The sequence below is a fragment of the Cucurbita pepo genome, chromosome 8 (assembly GCF_057944985.1).
Source record: "Cucurbita pepo subsp. pepo isolate OVF chromosome 8, ASM5794498v1, whole genome shotgun sequence".
Taxonomy (NCBI): Eukaryota; Viridiplantae; Streptophyta; class Magnoliopsida; order Cucurbitales; family Cucurbitaceae; genus Cucurbita; species Cucurbita pepo.
The window spans coordinates 2,814,305-2,836,347 of NC_141805.1; the positions used below are offsets into that span (position 1 = coordinate 2,814,305).

At 33.9% G+C, this 22,043-nt stretch overlaps 4 protein-coding genes across 6 annotated transcripts; 2 read left to right on the forward strand and 2 right to left on the reverse strand.

The window, feature by feature from the left end:
• The first annotated feature begins 1,576 nt into the window (after window positions 1-1,576).
• LOC111800076 (replication factor C subunit 3) lies at window positions 1,577-7,613 on the forward strand. 2 transcript variants are annotated; one of them, XM_087126447.1, is made up of 10 exons: window positions 1,577-2,544; window positions 3,222-3,254; window positions 3,513-3,669; window positions 4,892-5,070; window positions 5,693-5,829; window positions 5,921-6,019; window positions 6,558-6,627; window positions 6,735-6,812; window positions 6,912-7,023; window positions 7,387-7,613. In XM_087126447.1, the coding sequence occupies exons 1-10, from the start codon at window positions 1,660-1,662 to the stop codon at window positions 7,452-7,454; spliced, it is 1,818 nt and encodes a 605-aa protein (XP_086982573.1). In that variant the 5' UTR covers window positions 1,577-1,659; the 3' UTR covers window positions 7,455-7,613. The 2 variants fall into 2 exon arrangements, with proteins under 2 accessions (XP_086982573.1, XP_086982574.1); XM_087126448.1 differs by having other exon boundaries at window positions 2,313-2,555.
• Window positions 7,614-8,817: 1,204 nt separating this feature from the next.
• LOC111799843 (cyclin-U4-1) lies at window positions 8,818-10,369 on the reverse strand. The gene is made up of 2 exons (XM_023683323.2): window positions 9,933-10,369; window positions 8,818-9,396 (listed from the first exon to the last, which is right to left on the reverse strand). The coding sequence occupies exons 1-2, from the start codon at window positions 10,271-10,273 to the stop codon at window positions 9,108-9,110; spliced, it is 630 nt and encodes a 209-aa protein (XP_023539091.2). The 5' UTR covers window positions 10,274-10,369; the 3' UTR covers window positions 8,818-9,107.
• A 2,240-nt stretch (window positions 10,370-12,609) lies between these two features.
• LOC111800453 (Tetratricopeptide repeat (TPR)-like superfamily protein) lies at window positions 12,610-15,352 on the reverse strand. Its single transcript, XM_023684147.2, has 2 exons — window positions 14,880-15,352; window positions 12,610-14,186 (listed from the first exon to the last, which is right to left on the reverse strand). Exons 1-2 carry the CDS (start codon window positions 15,246-15,248, stop codon window positions 12,942-12,944), a joined length of 1,614 nt encoding a protein of 537 aa, XP_023539915.2. The 5' UTR covers window positions 15,249-15,352; the 3' UTR covers window positions 12,610-12,941.
• A 1,000-nt stretch (window positions 15,353-16,352) lies between these two features.
• LOC111799635 (TatD related DNase) lies at window positions 16,353-20,124 on the forward strand. 2 transcript variants are annotated; one of them, XM_023683056.2, is made up of 9 exons: window positions 16,353-16,488; window positions 17,357-17,502; window positions 17,592-17,665; window positions 17,792-17,873; window positions 18,334-18,384; window positions 18,547-18,647; window positions 18,765-18,918; window positions 19,211-19,441; window positions 19,866-20,124. In XM_023683056.2, the coding sequence occupies exons 2-9, from the start codon at window positions 17,359-17,361 to the stop codon at window positions 19,974-19,976; spliced, it is 948 nt and encodes a 315-aa protein (XP_023538824.2). In that variant the 5' UTR covers window positions 16,353-16,488; window positions 17,357-17,358; the 3' UTR covers window positions 19,977-20,124. The 2 variants fall into 2 exon arrangements, with proteins under 2 accessions (XP_023538824.2, XP_023538825.2); XM_023683057.2 differs by having other exon boundaries at window positions 16,387-16,523.
• The last annotated feature ends 1,919 nt before the right edge of the window (window positions 20,125-22,043 follow it).

Below are 22,043 nucleotides of genomic sequence, written 5' to 3' on the forward strand. Positions count from 1 at the left end.
TTAATAAATATATTTAATTATAGGTATAATTTTTAATCTTAATTTAATAATATTCGATATTATTCGTCGTATAAAGTATATTTTCCTTATTTTTAATATAAAAATATTAAGGATAGAATCCTAAGCAGACGGTCATTGATAAGCCACCAGAAGAAGGTGAGGATGACATCATCATGTTTAGTGCTCTAACGCCCATACAGAATATGGACGGAACCATTTCTCTTAGGATGAAATTGACTGTTTTATGGTATTAGCAGCACCTTCTATGAGAAATTCCAGTCACTCAGTACCATATTCATGTTTCAGTTTTTTGGAAGTTAATTAGTGGCCCTTAATCGAACTAAGTTTTGACAACGTGTCTTGACACAAGAGCCTTCAATCTAAATGATGGAGCGCCAGAGAATTGCCAACTATCTCTACTAGCGATAAGCCGTTAAAAGTTAGCCCACATAGTTATTTTAGCTGGGTCGGTAAAGAACTAGTTAGTTGCATACATAAGTATTTACTCGTAGAAGTAATTCAAAATAAGTAGGTTACATGATCGGGATGCAGGAAAATATTAAGGAAATTCTATATACCGGTCTAAATCCGGTTCGAACTCAGAATCACTTACTTTGATTTGCGTAGCATTTGTTTCAATTTCAATTAATCAAATGGGCCCAAATGAGTTCGTACAAAACCCGGCCCATTAAAGGCTTAACGTGGACTCAAGGCCCATAATCTTTCGGCCCAATACAATTTCTTTTAATATATCTAACCGTATTTCAGTTTCAATCTTTAATTAAAAAAAAAATTAATGAATTTTTTTTATTTAAATATGACGTAATAATAATATAAATCAAATCAACAACTCAAAATATTTTAAATTAAAAATTTGAATTTCTAATATTTGGACGGATGATTTTTATTTAAATTATTGAACTACAACTATTACTGGTAGCTTATAAAAAAAAAAAATTAAATTAAATTAAATTGAAAATTCAAACTCGATCCATTGCTTATTCCGCCTGCCTCCGGAAACGCAAACAAAGCTGTTGAAAATTATGCATGGCTTTTATCGCCTCCTTTGTATTCTCCACCCCCTCCAAACAATATCGCCTCCCATTTAAATAATTAAATAAAATTTTATTTTTATTTTATTTTATTTTTAATAGATTCTCAAGTTTTGTTCAAAATATTTTAAATTTGGTTTAAAATGTATTTTAATTTTAAGTATATTTAATAAATCACTAAATTTCAATTTTAATTTAAAAATTAAAAATTTATTTGGGTACCCATCAACTATGATCATTCTCTAAATTAGCCGATGTGGGACTTCGTACAAATGGAGAGAGTATTTTTTTTATTATAAACTCATGATCATTTCCTAAATGAGCCGATGTGGGACTTTTCATCATCCAATAATTACATTATTATGTATTTAATTTTTTAAAATTTTGTATTAATTAATTTATAAGATACTTTTTAAAATATATTATAAATAATAATAATAATAATTTATTAAAGCTCTCATTCAAAAGAATATACTCTTTTTCTCAAAACTTCCCTATAAACCTCATTTCTCATTCCGAGCCTTTTCTCTCCCTTTCAAATGGAAACGTACGACTTTTTCATCTCTCCTGATCTCCTCCGCCGTCTCCTCCTCCCGACTTGATCTTCATGGCTGCCACACAACAACAACAACAACCCAACTCCTCCTCCTCCTCCTTCTCCTCCTCCTCTCTCCGCCGTTCCCTGTCAGACTCCAACACGCGCCGCCGCCAACGCCGCCGTGGGAGCATCTCCACAGCCTCCTTCTCCTCAAAATCCTCCTGGTCCTCAAAGCTAGCCAAACTCCTAGCCCGTCTCAACCTCTTCTCCCGGAACTCCGACTTGACGGAAGAAACCCTCCAAGCCCATAACGAACGAATCGACGACCTCGATAAAACCCCCCTTAAATCCAGCCCTTATTACCGCGGCCTCACTGACTCCTCCCTCGCCATCAATTACCACCATGGCCCACTCACCACCACTGGTCCCCACCACTACGCCAGCTCAACAACCACGGCCCAAACTCAAACCTCTCTCTCATACGCCGTCGTTTCAAAACTCAAGGAGTGGGCCCCATGCCTTATAGGAAAACCCAATACGAAGCCGCCAGCTCATCATCAACACGAAACTCCAATGACGACAACAGTTGTGGGTAAAACGACGTCGTTGGTTGCTTCGTCGTCTCCGGAGACGATTGAGAGGTGGGCGACGGAGAAGGAAGAGAAGCTGTTGAGGGAGAGATTAGTAATGTACGGGCGGAGAGAGGGAGGGAGTGGAGTGGGGGTAGACGGCGGAGGAGAGGCGGCGGAGAAGGAGAGGTACACGTGGGGGGATAAATACAGGCCAAAAGTGCTGGAGGATTTTATATGCAATCGGAAAACGGCGTGTGAGTTGAAGAAAGTGGTGGAGGAGAAGGGATGTGGGCATTATATATTCGAAGGACCGCCGGGAGTTGGGAAAAGGACGATGATTCAAGCTATGCTCAGACAGGCTTTCGGCGAACAAGCAATGGAGGTGTATTGTCAGTATGCCTTAATTAATCTCTCTTATCGTATTATATCATTTCCTTATCATAAAAATGCATAATATATATATATATATATATATATATATCTTATTATAGAAGACTAGGTGTGACATTAAAATTTTATTTTTTATATGAAATTATTGTTCAATTTAATATTTCAATGCAATTTAATATATATATATATATATTTATTGATCGAAATTGTCAAAATAAATTGAAAATTTTGTGAAGATGAAAACTAAAATAGGAGGTGAGGGTATGAATGAGAAAGGCTTTGTTCGAGGGGAGGATTGTTGAGGATTATTGGAACTGAGTCCCACGTTAGTTAATTTAGTGGAAGATCATGAGTTTATAAGTGAGGAATATTATCTCTAGGGTAAGCCCAAAACAAAGCCATGAGAGTTTATATTCAGAGTGAACAATATCAGAAGTATTGTTTTTTAGTTTGGCTCGAGTTCTATGATTCTATTTTATTGAATTATTTGAAATAATTAAAATTAGAAATTAAAATTTTATAAGTTAGGAAATTCTCAAGATAGGGGTATAATTGGAATTAACTCATTTTTCTATTATTGTCTTATATTTATAGTTTTCCTTTTATGTTTTAAATATGGAATTTAGCTTACTTTTTTATTATTATTATTATTCTTTTGTTTCTCCACAGGTCAAGGAAGTTGATAGAGTTTTTGCCTTGAAGGTGGGTTTTATTTTCCCTTTTATGTGTATATATTTATTTATTTATTTATTTATTTTTCTTTGGTTGTATTACAAGTTTGCCCCTTAAGGATCATGCAATTTACAAACTCTGCCTCTATATTTTAAAAATGTTTTTTTAAACTTAAATAATATATATTGTTTTACTTTGCATTTAATTAAACTTGGTATAAAAATAAGAATGGATTTAATGACGTGGAGGGGTGTTGGTTAAATGAGTTGAAGCTGTGTGACGTGGCAGAGTGAAATGGTGGGGAGCATTGAAGTAAAGGTGAAGGAATCATCCCACTGTGTGGAAGTCAATCTCTCACAAACCAAAGGCTTTGAGAAACAAGTCATTGACCAGCTCATCAAAGAAACTCAATCCCCTTTGCCATGTAATCATGCCAGATGTCGAGGTACTACATACATACGTTAATTATTAACTAATTAATCGTATTTTTTTATCTAAAATATCTCGACCATATAGTAAAAAATTTCAATTTAAACATAGTGCAGCTGGTTAAAAAAGAGTCTAAATTAAAAAAAAAAACGTCAATAGTCAATGTATTAATATTTGTCTTTTTATGATAGGTTATCTGACGTTCAAGTTTTAATTTTTCGTGTTTGATTCTTAATGTTTTATTAAAAAAATTATGAATGTGTGAGATAGAGGGGAACGAAGCATTTCTTACAATGGTGTAGAAACTTCTCTCTAGTAGACACATTTTAAAAGAATTGTGAGGCTAGCGATGATATGTAACGGGCCAAAGCGGACAATAGATGCTAGTGGTGGGCTTGAGTTGTTATAAATAGTATCAAAGCTAGACATCGAGCGGTGTGCCAACAAGGACGTTGGTCCCTAAGGGGGTGGATTGAATTATGAGATTCCACATTGATTGGAGAGGGGAACGAAGCGGTGTAGAAACTTCTCTCTAGTAGACACATTTTAAAAGAATTGTGAGGCTAGCGATGATATGTAACGGGCCAAAGCGGACAATATATGCTAGTGGTGGGCTTGAGTTGTTATAAATAGTATCAAAGCTAGACACCGAGCGGTGTGCTAATGAGGACGTTGGTCCCTAAGATGGTGGATTGAATTGTGAGATTCTGCATCGATTGGAGAGGGAAACGAAACATTTCTTATAACGGTGCAAAAAATTCTCTCTAGTAGACACATTTAAAAAAAAATTGTGAGGCTAACGATGATACGTAAAGGGCCAAAGCGGACAATATATGCTAGTGGTTGACTTGAGTTGTTATAAATGGTATCAGAGCTAGACATCGAGCGGTGTGCCAGTGAGGATGCTGGTCCTCAAGGGGGGTGGACTGGACTATGAGATTCCATATCAGTTAGAGAGAGGAACGAAACATTTCTTATAATGGTGTGGAAACCTTTCCCTAGCAGACGCGTTTTAAAACCATGAGACTAACGACGATACGTAACGGGCTAAAGTGGACAATATCTGTTAGCGATAGACTTGGGTTGTTACATGATGGGTCGTAAGTTTAACTATCAACCTAAACATAGCTCGAGAATGTCTATTGTCGACTATTTTATTTCGAGGCTAATAGAACGACCGAACATAGCTCAACGAGCCGTAATATGCTAGTTACAATATTTATAATGCATGGTTGTAGGGATATTGTTATGTGAAGCAGATCAGCTATCAAATGAAACCCTAATGTACGTAAAATGGGCAATTGAGAGGAACAAAGGGTGCAGCAAAATCTTCTTCTGTTGCTCTGATGTCTCTAAGCTTCTTCTTCTTAGCTCTTTCTGCACTCACGTTCATCTCTCCCCACCTTCAAAGCAAGAGGTCACATTTTTTTCCTTTTATTTATTTATTTATTTATTATTATTATTATTATTATTATTTTAAACAATTAGAAAAAATAAATACATTTTTTATTCTCCAGTTTTTCTATTTGGTCACTATATTTCAAAATATTTCTTAATTTCGAGTTAATTTTATATTTGATCTCTAATTTTCAAAATATTTCATTTTTACTTTCGAGTGTTTGAATTTAGTTTCTATTTGGTCCACATATTTCATAATTTTACACATTCACCCCTAAAAATTTAAATTATACTAATTCTTTTAAATTAACTAATTATCACTATCATAAATAATTAAAAATTATGTAAATAATAATAAAAACTTATGGGCAAAAATATAAAATCTCAAAATTTTAAGATTCAAAAGTAAGAAGGTAACGTTTTGAAATCTAGAGCTAAATTCACGCAAAATAGAAACTATACTCAAAACTTTATTTTTTTTAACTTAAAAAAAAAAAAAAAGAAAAAAAAGAAAAAATAACTAATATGTATTACAAAGATCAACATTTTTTTTTTTTTTTTTTACCATAAATTCATTTAAAAAAAAAGTGTATATATATTTATTTATTTATTTATTTTGTAAATAAATAATTGATTTTTAGATAGTGGAAGTTCTGGAATACATAGCAAAACAACAAGAGTTCGACTTGTCGCGTCGAATGGCAGAGAGAATCGCCGACAATTCCAAGAACAACCTCCGACAAGCCATTCGATCCTTGGAGGCTTCGTGGAAAAAAAGGTTAGGAATTTATTTTTAATTTTTTTAAATTATTATTATTATTTAATAATAAATTGAGGTTTTGATGAAGAAATTAATTATTAATTTGCAGTCGATTGTTTGAAGAAGATGAGAATAAATTGTTGACGGGTTGGGAAGATGATATTGCAGATGTTGCAAAGAAGATCGTCGAGGAGCAAAGCCCAAAACAGTAATTTTACATCTCTCACCATTATTCAAATATTATTTTTCATTAAAAGATTTTAGAATTTCTACCAAAATTAAAAATTAAAAACCATTCTTTAGGTTTGGTTGATAACTATTTTATTATTTTTTCTATATATATATATATATATATATATATATATATATATATATATATATATATCTTAAATATTTGAATTATTTACCAAATTCTAAAAATAATTTTTTTAAAAAAAATTATTTATTAGTTTTTAAATGTAAAACAATAAAAGTAAGTGAAAATGGTATTTATGGGAATAATTTAAAAAGAAAAAAGAAAAAAGAACCCATATAATTATCAACCACAGTCTTAATTTTCAAATTTTTGTTTGGTTTTTTAAAATATTTTTAATTAAGGGGTGTTAATTAAAAATAAAAAATAAACTCTACAATAATAATAATAATAATAATAATTATTTTTAATTTTTCTCTTTCTAATTCTAACAAATATAAAAATAAATAAAATTTAAAATTTTCTTAGAAGCAAAGTTTATTTGTTGGTGCAGGCTGTATATTGTTCGTGGAAAGCTAAAAAAGCTTATTGAATACGATGTCTCCCCCAATTTCATTTTTAAGGTAAATTCTTATTTATTTTTCCCATTTTTTTTAAATTATTAAATAAACAAATAATTATTTTATTGAGATTTCTTTTTCTAGTTCATAATGAATGTATGTACGTACAGACTCTAGTAGACGAATTAAAGAAGTTCTTGGACGAAGAATTACAGCGTCGAGTCGAAAGTTTCTATGCCGATTATAACGTAATTTTTCTTTATTTTTTTTTTCATTTTATTATAAATTAAAATATATAATAATAATAATAATAATAATAATAATGTGGATATTAATTTGAATTTCAGAAAATGGAGGAAAAACCATTTGTCACTGAAAAAGGCTATGGGGAAGAAGCAGTGATCAAAGAGCTGCATGATCCTATGAGAAAGAACGTTAACCACTTCTTGAAGATTGAAGGTAAATTATAATTAACCTACAAAATAAATAACCATTTTTTTAAGGTAAATTTAATATGTAAAATTTCATATATATATATATATATATATAAAGCATAAAATTGATTTTTAATCAAGTTTTATATTTAAAATTTTATGTGTGGAAAAAATGTATTTTTTATTCTCTTTTTAAAAATTAAATTTATTTGCTTATTATTTCTGGAGTAAAATTTTATTAATATTTTAAAGAATTTTAAAAGGTTGTCTGAAAAAAAATATTAATAAAAAAATATTATATATCTATATATTTCAAAATTTCTTAATTTTTTTTATTTAATAATTTAAAATTATAATTTATTACTAAATTCTTAATTTTCTTATACAGAATTCATAGCGAAGTTCATGAGCTGCTATAAGGGAGAAGCAAATAAGAAAAATTATTTGCCGACATGAAAATAAATAAATAAATAAATAGTCTCAATATAATGAAAGCTTGGTGTTTGGGAGAAAAGACGCTTTTAGCCTTCCCCTTGGTTATACAGATCATATTATTGTTTAATATATTTATACACAAACTTATAAAATATTACGTGTAATATTATTTGGATTTTATTAATTATATTTTTATTTTTAGCCATTTTCTTATTTATTAATAGTTTTAGCCAACTTTTAATATCCTAATTAATCATAATAAATATAATAAATAAAATTAGAGTCATTTCATCAGTTAAAATAGAATAAATAAAAAATATTTAAAAAAATTTAAAGATATTTTTTAAAGTTTGGATAGTTTTTTAGATTTTATTTTTATAATTTAACTGAATTTTAAATGAAAATAATGGGAAAAATTTAACAACCACAAATTTAAAAAATTTAAAAAATTTAAAAAATAATTTGACAACTACCAATGAGTTGGAGGCATGTTGGTTTGGTGCATGTCCATGAATGCACATGTTCTTTGTTCCACTTTAAACAACCAAGCCAACTGTCAATAACTACAAAATAATAATAAATAAATTTTAAATAAATTGATGAAATCCTTTTTCATTTTATTTGAGAGATTAAATTTTTAATTATCATAAAAAAAAAGTTGTAATTTTTTTTAGTGCATTATGAGCTTGTGAGTAATAATTTCAAATAGTCCAAGACTGACAGCTCCTATGGTTGGATTTCATATATTTACTGTAAAAATAATTTTGGAAAAAAAAAAAAAAAACAATTAATTAATTGATTTAAATTATATATATTTTAAATATTTATTGTCTGTTTCTATGTTTGAAATTAAAATTATGGAACATTAATTTGCCTCAACAATCATGAGAAAGGTTAATGCCCAACAACCTATACTATGCTCGAGTTGACCTAGTGATATTAATGCCTAACCTATTAAACTATGCTCGGGTGGATCGAGGAAACGTAAAAACTATATATTTTTAATTTAATTGATTCTTGATACCCTTTCCACCCATATTGAATGGACAATGTCTTGTGTACCTTAGTGCCTCTAATTGAAATAAATAGGTCGATGAGGATTTTATGCATATTTTGAAAGTCCTAAATCCACCTCTAGTCGATATTGTCCGGTTTGGCCCGTTACGTATCGTCGTCAGCCTCATGATTTTAGAGAGAGTCTAGCCTTACTCCGACTAGTGCCTCGTACTGTCCGGTGACTGACTCTGATACTATTTGTAACGGCCAAAGTCTACCACTAGTAGATATGATCTGCTACAAAATCTTTTAAAACACTAATGAATAATCTCATCTGTATGCAAAATAAAATTTCAAACCCAAGAACTCATAACCAAAACAGATCAAAAACAGAACAAAGATCTGACCATGAAAGAGGATCAGAACCCAAATCTGCCATACCCAAAATCGCGAAGCTGTGTTGGTGTGTGTATATGTGAGAGATACATATATACATACATTACAGACTCATCCAGTCAGTGGCTGAATATAGCTATCTAATCAGGCAAACAACAGAACAAATTCATACTCAAAACTAGAGAGAATCCAATTTTAGAAACCTGGGTTTTGCTCCAAATGGGCTGAGGAATTTGCCCATAATCTCCAAATTTTGAATCCAAATTTGGGCCAAAAACTTGTTCAAACAGCTGCAAGCTGTTGCTTCTTATGGGAAGCTTCATCTTCATCAAAACAAAAGTGGGGTTTCAGAGCTCTGGCTGTAAGAATCAGCTCTGATTTTGCAGAAGCGCTACTGAGAGGAGGTTGTAGCAGAAGCATTTGTCTTTGAAGATATGAGTAATAGGAATGGAAAGTGTTGGGAGTGACATTCAAATGAAAGCCCAAACCAAACAAGAAATCCACTTCAAGAAAGTTTATTTCCGCTGTGCTGATCCCTCCCACTTTTGCATAATATGCATTGTTATAGTACCTGAATAAGCATAACAAATTGTCCAAATTTCAACTCAAATTGCCCAAATTCAAAGCCCCTTTTTGATGTTTTTGGGGGAAAATGCTGTTTATGGAAGCAAATTTGTAAAGTAAATTCATGTATGGTTGGTTTACTATGCTTTTTTGTTGGCTGCCTAGCTGTTGAAAATGAGAGATATTCAGCGAGTATATGATGCAATGATGAACAGGGACAAGAAGATTCCCAAAAAACAAACAAGTTGCTCATAGCATCAGATTCATCAAAACAAACCCATATAAAGATCATAGAAATTTGAGATGAAAGAATCTTTATAAACATCAAGTTTTCGTCAATCAAAAACCACAATTTCAATTTAAAAAAACATAATTAGCAAGCCAAATCGACGTCTCAAAACCCCTATCCGACATTGAAAAAACAGAACTCATTGAGGCATTTCATCAGTAACCTTGCGGGCATACTTGAAAAACAAACAAACAAACAAACAAACAAACAAACCCAAATCAAATCCACATTTTCAAGAAGATTTAGAAACTCACGTATCATCCATAAATTTAGCAGAAACAAGAACGCTAGTGATGAGCAAGCGATGAACATTGAAGGAATTGATGGGCAGCGAGGGCTGCCTTTGAACAAAGCGATCGAGATAAATGTAGGCAACGACGAAGCAACAGGGACTGCAATTGGCGTACTTAAAGATCCTATCCAAGTAGCTTTGGATTGAAATGGCGGGACGAGTTAAGCCATGGAAGGCTGAGATTTTGTGATGTTGAAGATGAACAGAGAGGTTTTGATCGTTGGATTCAGCCACTCTTTGAAGAAGACAAGAGAGAAAATTGATCAGTTTCGGCATCACAGCCGGGTCCTCTAGCTCCGCCATTGATGAACAATCAAGCAAGATTCAAAGCTTTTTCTGGTTGGAGTGTCCGGCAAATTGGAAATTCATGGTTTTTATATAGAAGCGTGGAGGACGTGGGCGCTAATGGAACATGTTTATCTATTTATCGTTTAAATTCTATTTTATTCCTTTTATTTTCACCCTTGGTTTTTTTTAAAGATAATATTTAGTTTATTTATTTTTTACTTATCCATTTACCGTTGTAATTTTAATTCGTAAAATTTAATATTTTATCTTTAAAACACTAATAAAAAAAAAAAAAAAAATAGAAATCATATTTATTAAAATAGTATTTAAATATTTATTTATTTTATTGAACGAATCTAATTATTAGGGCAATGAATTTTTAAAAATATGTTTTTAATGGATTAAATTTTTAAAAAAATACAAAATAAAAATATAGAAAATGTAAATTAAATTATAAAGAAAAATAATTAGACTGTTTTTTTTTCTCTTAATTTAGAAATTTATTTTTAAAATTTTCAATTTTACGTTTAATATTAATTAAATATATATATATATATATATATATATATATATATAATATTGACAAAAAAAATTATTTATCGAATGTTACTTTCACTATAGAATAGTCAACACTCGAGACGAAGCAATGTTGTCTACGTGTTAATTAGCTTTCGATGCCAAAAATTTTCTTGTCGTGCAATAAGGTCACCCAAAACACGCCTCTACCACTTGAATTACTTTAGTCCCCGACCATGCTATTTGATGATATTAATTTCTTTTATTAAAAAAAAAATACTGAAATTAAATTGGTATAATTTTAACCAGTTAAAAAATGTTTTTGTAAATTTATTTAATGACCGAAAAGGACTCGAGAATTTGCATGGAGTTCTTTTATCTGGTGGGGTTAGCTAAGTGGCTTTCTAGGGTCAGTTTGGGTAATGATGTTTTGAATTAAAATTAATAATTATTACCTATCAAATATAAGTTTAAATTTTATTTTTAGTTTAATAATATGTGAAGTCAAGATTTGAACTTTTGTCTTTCTGGTTGAGGATATAATTTCTTAACCAATTGAGCGTCTACAACATTTAGCTAGCAAGTAACTCGTTGGTAGAGATAGTTATTTAACTCGGGTTGGGATACCATGAATGCTCACCTCAAACGAGGTGGAGAATATCCATTTAAACGAGAAACAGGGAGAGGAGTACGGGAAGAGATTTTTCCTTGTTGGCTAAAAAGGGCCGGAGACTAGAATTATATTCTCCCTCCATTTTTTTAAAAAGTACAAAAAAAGAAAAAAGATTCATAGAAAACTCGAACCCGGGAGATTCCGCACAAGGAATTCCTATTCCAATTCCGACAAAAACTACGTAGAAAATTTTATGGAGATTGAGATTGATACCCAAGGCGAAATCTCCATAGATATTAAATTTTATGTAAGTGAGTATTATTATAATAATTATCTCACTTAATTTTTAATTCAAAACGTCAATTTTTGACAACTCAAATTAGTAAAACAAGATTTTTCTGCGATTTAAAATGTTGTATTCAAACAATAGAATAAAACAAGACACGTTAAAAGCAAGTTGGAATTGGTTGTATTAATTTCCTTTTGCAATTGGCGAGCTGTTTCCAACTTGATTATGCCAACTTCTAGCACGGATTTGAGCTGTAGACGGTTAAAAAACATAACTCAAATTTCATGCCTGAAAACGACGTCATTTCAATCTACTTTATATTATCACCCAATCACCAATATTCAAGCAATCTAGATTTCTTAGCTAGAAAAATGTATATCTTAAACAATTAAACTATGCTTAGATGATCCCATTAACGACCTTATTGTTATCTGATAGCTTATTCTCAAAGTGGACAATATTATACCATTGTGGAGAGTCGTGTTCATCTAACATAGTATCAGAGTCATGTCCTAAACTTAGCCATGTCAATAAACATCTGCAATGTCGAACAAAAGTATTGAGAACCTCGAAGACATAATCAATAAATGACTAAGACTCCAAAAACAAAAAGGAGTTGAGTCTCGATTAAGGGGAGACGTACTTTGTTCGAGGGGAGGTGTTGGATGAAAGTCCCACATCGGCTAATTTAGGAAATGATCATGAGTTTATAATCAAGGAATGATATCTCTACGAGTGTGAGGCCTTTTGGAAAGCCCAAGCAAAGGAATGCTATCACTATGAGTATGAGGGGAAGCCCAAAGCAAAGCCTAGAGAGCTTATGTTCAAAGTGGACAATACCATACCATTATGGAGAGTCGTGTTCATCTAACACTTATAAGGATGGAAATTGATACTTTTTAAAAGCTATTAATCACAAAGCCCATGAGGGAATTGCACTAAAATTTCCACCCTATTCAGGAAATGCCAAGATTTCTATCTGGGAAAATTATATTTAGAAATTCATACAAAGATCTAAATAAACATACCTCTGCTGAGTATAGCTTTGGGTTTAACCAAACTCCCACACCCCAAAGCAAAATCCCAAGTTGCTCTCACCTCCTCTACACTTCAACACTGAACCACTGATGATCGTTCTCAACCCTCCAAGACCGGGACCGGGACCGGGACCGGTACCGGGACGACATGCAGATAAAAATATATTTTCCAAATTTCTGATTACGAATCGCAGAAACCATAGATAGATGACAATGTCATTGAATCTGTCACATCTCGAGAAGCATCTCAGAATCATCAGACTCGTACACGGTTTTGTCACTTTCGTCGTCGATATTGCTACCTTCCCCCGAAACTACATCGTTGTCGATTGTCTCGTCCGACAAACCAATGAGTGATACATATGCTTTGTCTTGAAGACATTTCGACTGCCTTAACAATCCAACAAGAACCTCCTTGCTGGCGATGTCGCCTTCTTTCTCACAGAGGTTGAAGAAAGCCAACACCTTAAAGTGCTTTGGCCTCCAAGTCCTCGAACCCTCGGCAGAAAACGCTTCTTTCCAACTAGCTAAAGCGTCAGAAACCCGACCCTCTTTCGAAAGCCCATCGGCGAGAATCTCCCATGAACTTGAATTTGGCTTTCCCCCAGCTTCAACCATGTGATTAAAGAAGCTCTCAGCTTTGCTCGACATGCCTTCCTTAACATACCACCCCATGAAAAGATTGGCAATTCTAGGGTCGTACGCTGTCTTAACGGATAGCCACTCCTCGTAAATTTTTTCGGCACCTTCAATGTCACCTGCCCTGATTAGAGCAGAGATTATAGCATGGTATCCCAAATTCGGAATGGTCGGGAAAATAGTTTTGTAAACCTTCCACACTCGATAAGTTTCTTCTTTGTTACCAACACTACCATACAAACTCATCAGATAATGAAACGGTATTCGATCCCGACCAACAATTCTACTTTCGACCCTCCTCAAGCATTCTTCAGCCTTTTCGATCATTCCCGTCTTAATATACATCGTGGCCATGGTACTGAATGTAGTCCAATTGGCATTGATGGTCCTGTCTTGCTTCATCCGCTCATACACTTCTTCCATTTTCTCAATCGATCCTTGTAATCCACGAGATGATATCCATATATTATACGAGTAAATGTCAAGGCGAATGCCCTTTTCTATCATTTCCGACACTAACGACTCGACTTTCTCGTACTCTTTGAAGTTCACGTAGAGAGTCATCATTACATTGAACGAAAGCGTGTGAATCGCATAACCTTTAGTTCTCATTTTTGCAAGTAGAGATTCTGCCTTTTCTCTCTGTCTTGCTTTCACATAGGCATTCAGAAGAGCTCCATATGTTCTTCTATCCTTCAAATTTTTAGGCAACCTTACGAAGTAATCTTCAGCACTCGCAATTCCATAGACTTTTGAAATAAGATCCAATTGTATAGCAGCATCACTAGCTGTTAATTTAAATGTCTCTCCTCTATTGCTCATCCAATCATATATCTACAAACAAAAACATCAAATTTTAGAATCGAAACAGCTTCGAGAATCTACATACCGACACGATCACCGAACCGCAACAAATTGCAAACTTAAGAACGATCGTTCATCATCTTAATGAACCGTATTCAAATTATCAGATGCACATCATATGTATGAACAGAAAAATGAAGAACATGCATAAACCAGCATTGAGTTTAGCTAAATGATGAAAACGTATAATTTCTCCATCAATGTTCTTCAATGAAATATATCAATGCCTCCCAATTAACAAACAGAAAAGCTTGATTTCTTGTATATTTCGGTTTACTAAGAAGCGAATCAGTATTAGTTCATGCAAGAGTGAGGATTTCGACCAAGAATTAGATGATCATCAAAGCCTGTACACTTAAGATTTGCACAAACAACTCATACGACAGTAGAATTTCACATAAGAATGAACTAATCCAGTCCAAAATCCGAAGATTAAAGCTTCAATAGCTTCCATGGTTGCTAAAGAAGCAAATTAAACATAAGAATGCAATCCAAGTAGCTAAACTAGAGTTAGCAGAAACCTATTTGAATCGATGATAATTTCTACCTCTTTTTTCTCCAATAAAAGATGAATCGAACATCGCAATTCGCAAGCAAATTGAACCAATTCATGAACTCCAATATGTGCATCCAAAAACTACCTAAAATCATTATCTACTTTACCTCCAAAGCCCTTTCATAGCGCCTGTACTTTCTCAACTCCTTAATGACTCGAAAAATCTCCCATTTCGTAATCTTTTTGCCCTCGTTCTCCCACTGGTTCAGTACACTCGCAGAGCCTAACTCAGGATTTTCCATCAGCGATATCCTTCGGTAAATAGCGTTCCATTTCACCATAGGCCTTCGCTCAAAGTCCACAGTTCCATAGCTATGAGTTTGGGAAACTGAGCAGGTTATGGAGAGTGGAAGCCTCCGATAATTTACATTCCGGAAAAAAACCTGAGATTGAATTACAGGCGGCAATTTATGCGAATAAGAAGTTGAAGAGGAGAGAGAGACATTGCAGTGGTGAACGGAAGTTTGGAGAAGCATCCTCGTCGTCGTCGTCGTCGTCGTCTCCACCGCCGTCTCTGTTAGGGTTGAAGAGAGTGCGCTGCGAATGCGCGCAAGCTCTGTGCTTTTCAGTTTCTCGATAAGGTTTTGTGAATTTACTTATTTGCCCTTGTCTGTTTCCCATGATTTCTTGCGAAGTTGGAAAATATCAGAAGAGTATTAAAATTATAAACTGATCTCTCGAAAATTAAAAAAATAATTAAATAATTATATAAATTTAAATTTTATCTCTACCCAACATTAAATTTTTATAAATTTTAAAATTTTAATTTTACATTTAATAAAAATAAAAAATTGAAAGACTTAATTTATAATTTTAAATGGTCATAAATCGTAACAAAATTGGGTCGACCCACGAGCCAAAATAGTAGAATAATTCATCGCAAGAAACTCTTCGGTCGATCTCATTGAGAGGTCAATTATGACTCTATGGTCAACTTTTTCACGTAGACATGCATTATGCATGGTTCACGACATCCTGCTTCATCCCAGTTCAGTTCATTTGTAACTTCATTCATAAAAGAACGGTAAATATAAAAAAATCTAAAGGGTTATCATATAAACGTCTGTCTTCAACCTACATGGGGTTAGCCTATTTCATTCATAAAACCCGAGCTACACTAAAAAAAACAAAGAAACGTAAACGTAAGAAGCTATAAAGGGTTATCATATAAATATTTGTCTTCAATCAAGACGAGGTAAAACTCCTAGCTAACTTAAGCATTAGAGTGTTGGATGATGAAAGTCTCAGGTCGGCTAATTTAGAAATGATCATGGGTTTATAAACAAAGAATACTCTCTCTATACGTGCCAAGTCTTTTGGGTAAGCCCAAAGCAAAGCCATGAGAGCTTATGCTCAAAGTGGACAATATCATACCATTGTAGAGAGTCGTGTTCGTCTAACATAGAGTTGTTGTGGCATACACCGTACCATACCATACCATTTGAAGGTAAAATAAAGAAAGGATCAAAATAATTAAATTGAAATTAATAGTTAAAAATATGTCAAAATTTGGGGTCAAAATAGAAAAATAAAGAAAGTTGGGTACCGAATTGAAATTTAATACTCTTCCTATCCTCTTCCTTTATTCCTCATAAAAGCTCATTTAAAATGTTTCATATCATACTGTTTGGTTATTGAGGTGAACTTCGCGGCAGCCTTGCAAGCGCGCGCTAAGGCGGTTTCTCAAACGAAGCTCTGCATCCATCGGCCGACGAGGTATTCGTAACTCCGGTCTTCGATATCGTCTTCAGGTTTATTGCAATTTGTTTCTTCGCTGTTCTTGTTTGAGTGTTATTCGTTACGGTTTGTTTAAATCAGACGCCTGAATTGGATCTTTACTTGGACGCAACATTCTGCTCGTTTCGAAATTGTTCGCGTTTTCGATTCGTTTATATGATTCGATTCGTTCTTCGTACTCTCATGATTGGATGGCGAAGGCACTGTGTAGCTTTGCGATTTTTGTCTCTGTCGCTCTCGAGTTTCTTAAATCGTCTGTAGTAAATGAAGTCGTAGGTTTTCTATGAGCAGGAAATGTTCTTACGCACATTCTTGATATGATTATTTATATTACGAAGATATGAATTGAAATGGATGTAAGAGGCTTTTTAGTTGAAATCCATCACAATTGCGTAACGAAGGTACTGTGCTCGCTGCGCGATTTTTCGTATGTATCTCGCTCGCTCGCTCGCTGATATTCTTTAGTTTCTTAAATCTTCAGCTGAAGCGGTAGTCTTAGGTTTTCTCTGAGAAGGAAATGTTCTCACGCTCTACGCTTTTTCTCGACGTGATAAATTACATTATGAAGTATTAAATACAAATGGATATAGGCTCTTAGATTTTAAGTTGAAATAACTTACAATTAGAGATTGAAGGTACTGCTCTCGCTGTGCTACTTTCTTGATGTTTTTTCTGTCGCTGATATTCCAATTTCTCAAAGCTATACGTCAAGGAGGTTGTAGGTTTACTCTGAAGAGGAATGTCCTTGCGCATTTTCTTGAAAATATTAATGACATTTTGAAGAACCTTTAAGTTGAACTTATTTTGTTGATGTACGAAGAAACTCTTCTTCCCATTGTATACGCAGGGATGTCTAAATTATCTGCCACACTGAGACTATTTGATGCACATTGTCATCTCCAAGATCCAAGAATATTTGATAAAGCATCTCAATTAATTAGCACAGCAGTGGATTCTGGAGTTCTGCGTTTTGCTGTTAATGGAATCTCTGAGGTACAATAGTTTTGCATCTTCTGTTATGTATATTGTTCTCAGAATATGTGCTGCCTGCCTCTCATCTTCTTCTGTTTCTGAGTTCATAGAAAGACTGGCATTTGGTGAAGCAGCTGAGTGAATTACATCCTTGCATCATTCCATCCTTTGGTCTTCATCCCTGGTAACCACTGTTCATTTGCATACTTCACATCCCCAAAGTTCACATAGAAATCCGTATTAGTTTACTGCCATTACCGCGTATTGGTGAAGTATATTGTATGACATACATCCAGCTTGCTGTATTTAGGTATGTTCCTGAAAGAACTACTGGCTGGCTAGAAAAACTTAAGGAATTTTTTGAAGCAGTACCAACTGCAGCAGTTGGAGAGGTTGGTATTCATGGCCGAAGCTATATCCTGGAAGACCAATTTGATCTTCGGATATTTTATCATGAATTGAAGTTCTAAGTTTTATTTTTAGATGAAACACAGGCAAAAAGAGAGAAGAAATTGGGAATCGGATGAATTCTTTTTGCCAGAGAATTATTTTATTCATCTAGCATGATTTCTGGAACCAGCTTAAGAGCATGTTTTGGGGTGATTTCTGAGAATCTGAAATTATTAATCATCATTGTTGACTATTTTTCTGGACAAAGAAAGTGACAGACACTTATACACCTTTGTTGCTATTGCATGTTCCTAGTGCCTTCTCGTTCTTGATCATGCATATTCTTGTACGTACAATAATTTTTATGACGTGCTTCCTGAATTAATTTGTTGTCTCAACATGTAGATATATCTTCTTAGTAGATTACTAAATTCAGTAGGGCTCTAATATTTACATTTTCAGATTGGTCTGGACAAAGGTTCAAAAGGAAAGGAAATCAATTTTATAGATCAGGTGTGACCATTATACATTTTTTCTGTCTTGCTCAGTTTCTCGTTTACCTGTCAAAAAGAAATTGTAAGTGGTGTAAGAAGCAGATTTTTCTTCACTACTGCAATGATTTTCTTTTTCTTTTTAATGATCCCCAAACTGTTCTTGACATAAAATATACTGCAGGTTGAGGTCTTCCGGCAACAACTTGAGCTTGCCAAGTCTTTAGAAAGACCAGCATCCATCCATTGTGTACGTGCTTTTGGTGATCTCCTTCAGATAATGAAGTATGAGACTTTCTAATAGTTATATGTTTGTCGTTCATGTGACGTTGCCATTATCAGTCATGTCCCCTATTTATTGATTGGTTTACATGCCTTGTTCTGTCATTGCAATTGCCTCAGATCTATGGGACCTTTTCCTGCTGGTTTCATTCTGCATTCTTATCTTGGATCTGCTCAGATGGTTCCTGAGTTCTCCAAGCTAGGTGCTTACTTCTCATTTTCGGGTTTTCTCATGTCCATGGAGGCAAAGAAGGCAAAGAAAATGCTGAAAATGGTCAGTTCTTATATATATATATATATATATATATATATATATATATATATATAGATTTGACAATCCTGGTGTGTGTGTGTGTGTGCATGTAAAAGATAAGATATGTGTATGGAAAACAAGGATATAAAGAAGAGTGGATTGGAATATTCTTCCGAAAGCCAGCGTGTCAAAAGAATCTCATCTTATTGGCTTGTATAACTGAAAACTTACAAAAACTTCTATCTAGGCTGCACCATCGGAAAAAATGAACCCCCCAAATTCTCTTCATCTGTAACATCATGAATTTTTCCAGGTGCCCTCGGATAGGATTTTGTTGGAGACTGATGCGCCTGATGCACTTCCTAGGTCAAAGTTAGACTCCCTCTATTTTGTTGAAGGCGATCCTTCTCTTCCCGAATGTCTGAAGACCCAAGAACAATCTGCTGCCCAAACAGGCTCACAACAAAGTACATTGCCTGGTTCTTCCACCGATGCATCAACACTGCCAAAAGGGACTCTCAATCATCCAGCAAACATCCAAAATGTACTTCACTGAATCTTTCACTTACATCTGGTTGATGGATATATTTACGTTCATCCAATATCATTAAGAAGTAAAAGGGGCATGTACGTTGGTCTAACAACTTAGCAACCCATGGCTCATTATATCAACAAGCTTAAAGAAAACTAGCATAACAGCTCTCTGCTGATCATTGATAGCATTTTATAACCAGGAACATTAGCCTTGACTATTAGTTAAATCTGTAAGTATAAACTTTATCTTACTCTTCAACATGGGAAGGGATAGATAGGTAGAGTTGGCCTCAGCTGCCATCTTCCTCTTTGTTTAATTAAATTACATGCTGACCTTGTCTGGTTTTTAAAATTAAGAGTCCGTATAGCTCTAGGTCAGTTCAATTTCCATCATCTTTTGTAACATATTTCATCCTTTATTCTTCTCTACGCAGGTCCTTGTTTATGTTGCATCTTTGTTGGACATCAGCAAAGAAGAACTTGCTGAATTGAGTTATAGAAATGCAGAGCGTTTATTCTCTTTCACAGGTCTAGAAACTTCTTAGTGAAGAGAGGCCAAATGTTTAGGTGATGTTTTTAACAACTCGAAATAATGCTCCTTATTGTTCCCTTCTCACTAACATATATCTTACCATCTAGCAAATACTGTTCTTGTGAAGAATAAAAGTCATAGGCGATGCTTTTATGGTGCTTGTATTGGTGTTGTGTATCAACGACATCAAGAAATCATCTGGCAAAGCAAGCAATGCAGGTAAAAAAAAAAAAAACAATTCAGAGGTAGATATATGTTAACAAGGTCGTTAGACCACTTACCTAATATCCATGGATTCAAATATATGGATGACGAAAATGACTTATAGTAGGCAAATTGCAATCAACACGAAGGGCAAGGCGGGCGTGCATGCCATTTCAGAGGTTGATGTGTTAAACAGGTCATTAGACCACTTGCCTAGTGTTCATGTATTCAAATTATTTTGAGTATATAGATGTGACGGCGATGACTATTAGTAGGAGCATTGGATTGATGCTGCTGCTAGAATATCCGTTCAATCTGGAATATAAGGGTCACTGGATGGACAAAGAGATGAGCAGACGCCAGGTAATTTATCTCTGAAGCTCTTCCTCTCTCTTTCCCTCTCCCAGAAGCATCATTTCCTTACCTCTGGTAAATTTGTTTGTCTGCTCTGCTTTTCACCGATGAAAAAAAATTAAAAGAAAAAAAAAAGGGGGAATAGCATGGGGGCGTAAAGTTCTTAATATAGGTGATATTAGCTAGAAGTAAATGCATTCTGAATATGCTAGTGATACGGTCGGGCATAAATCCGTTTCCTGTTTATATTGCTTAATATGTTTTCATCAAAATAATCTCTAGAATTAAAATGGAGGAAAGAAATTTGTCTTCGCTGTCTTTGTTCTATTAAAATGGAGACTTCATTCCTATTCGCACAGCAAATGCATTTTGATCGTTAACTTTTGGTTGTTGCTTTTGTTGTTTATATGTAGTTGCTATTCAGTAGGCTTTGCCTTTAGTGATGTAGTTCAATATAGATGGCTATAATCTAGAGGTTTTCTACACTAATGTTGTAGGAAACTTCTTTTGCAATCTAGAGGGGTCCTTTAAAAAAAGAAAAAGAAAAAGAAGAAGAAAAAGAGTAATTATAACAATAAAACACAGACTAGTGGCAAACCTTCAGAAAATATAAAAACTAAGGCACCTGCCTGACCAGCGTCCACATTACCCTATTATATGACTGAATTATGAACTCTCTAAGTAATTGAAGATAAAATTTAGGAAGATTTGAAGCAGGTAGTGATCAATGTTCTAAGAAAAGAAAACAAGTTTCTTAGTTAAGATTTGTACCCCCTTTAACAAGTAGTTGATTATTCGCATTCGTGAGATCTCATATTGGTTGGAGAGGGGAACAAAACATTCCTCACAAGAGTATGAAAATCTCTCTCTAACATAAAAATCTTGAGAGGAAGCCTTTGAAGGGAAAACCCAAAGAAGACAATATCTACTCACGGTGGATTTGGGCTGTTACAAATAGTATTGGAGTCGGACACCAGGCGGTGTTCCATCGAGGATGTTGGGCTCCCAAAGGGGATGGATTGTGAGATCCCACATCAGTTAGAGAGGAGAACAAAACATTCCTTATAAGGGTATGGAAACCTTTCCTTAACATACGAGTTTTAAAAATCTTGAGGGGGAAGCCTTTAGAGAGAAAATCCAAAAAGAACAATAACTGCTAGCGGTGAACTTGAGCTGTTACAGAATTTTGTAGGTCCGCAACACTAAATCACCAAAGGAAAATGCTCCTCATTTTCCTCATTTCTAAAATGTCCTTGCGCATTTTTTTTATTTGAATTCCCTGGCGGCATTGAATTGAACACTTGTTTGTTGTCAAACGTTTCAGTATTTATCATTGTTCAGTCTTAATCCCCATCCCATCATGGTTAGAATCGTATTTACGAGTTTATCCATCACTGTACTTTACCTTATTTGTTTATTGGTTAAATTTCTTCGGTTGGCATCTTTAAGTGAGCACTTGCTGTGATTTTTCAACGATCCCTCCCGATTGGACTTCCAGGTAATGTGGTTGCTTTTATCTTTA

Coding starts and splice junctions, on each gene's coding strand:
- LOC111800076 (XM_087126447.1), top strand. CDS start 1,660: ATGGCTGCCACACAACAACAACAACAACCCAACTCCTCCTCCTCCTCC. Junction 5,071..5,692: donor CCCCACCTTCAAAGCAAGAG/GTCACATTTTTT, acceptor ATTGATTTTTAG/ATAGTGGAAGTTCTGGAATA. Junction 7,024..7,386: donor CCACTTCTTGAAGATTGAAG/GTAAATTATAAT, acceptor TTTCTTATACAG/AATTCATAGCGAAGTTCATG.
- LOC111799843 (XM_023683323.2), bottom strand. CDS start 10,273: ATGGCGGAGCTAGAGGACCCGGCTGTGATGCCGAAACTGATCAATTTT. Junction 9,397..9,932: donor GCTAAATTTATGGATGATAC/GTGAGTTTCTAA, acceptor ATGCTTATTCAG/GTACTATAACAATGCATATT.
- LOC111800453 (XM_023684147.2), bottom strand. CDS start 15,248: ATGCTTCTCCAAACTTCCGTTCACCACTGCAATGTCTCTCTCTCCTCT. Junction 14,187..14,879: donor GCTATGAAAGGGCTTTGGAG/GTAAAGTAGATA, acceptor TTTTGTTTGTAG/ATATATGATTGGATGAGCAA.
- LOC111799635 (XM_023683056.2), top strand. CDS start 17,359: ATGTCTAAATTATCTGCCACACTGAGACTATTTGATGCACATTGTCAT. Junction 17,503..17,591: donor CTGTTAATGGAATCTCTGAG/GTACAATAGTTT, acceptor CTGAGTTCATAG/AAAGACTGGCATTTGGTGAA. Junction 18,919..19,210: donor CAAAGAAAATGCTGAAAATG/GTCAGTTCTTAT, acceptor GAATTTTTCCAG/GTGCCCTCGGATAGGATTTT.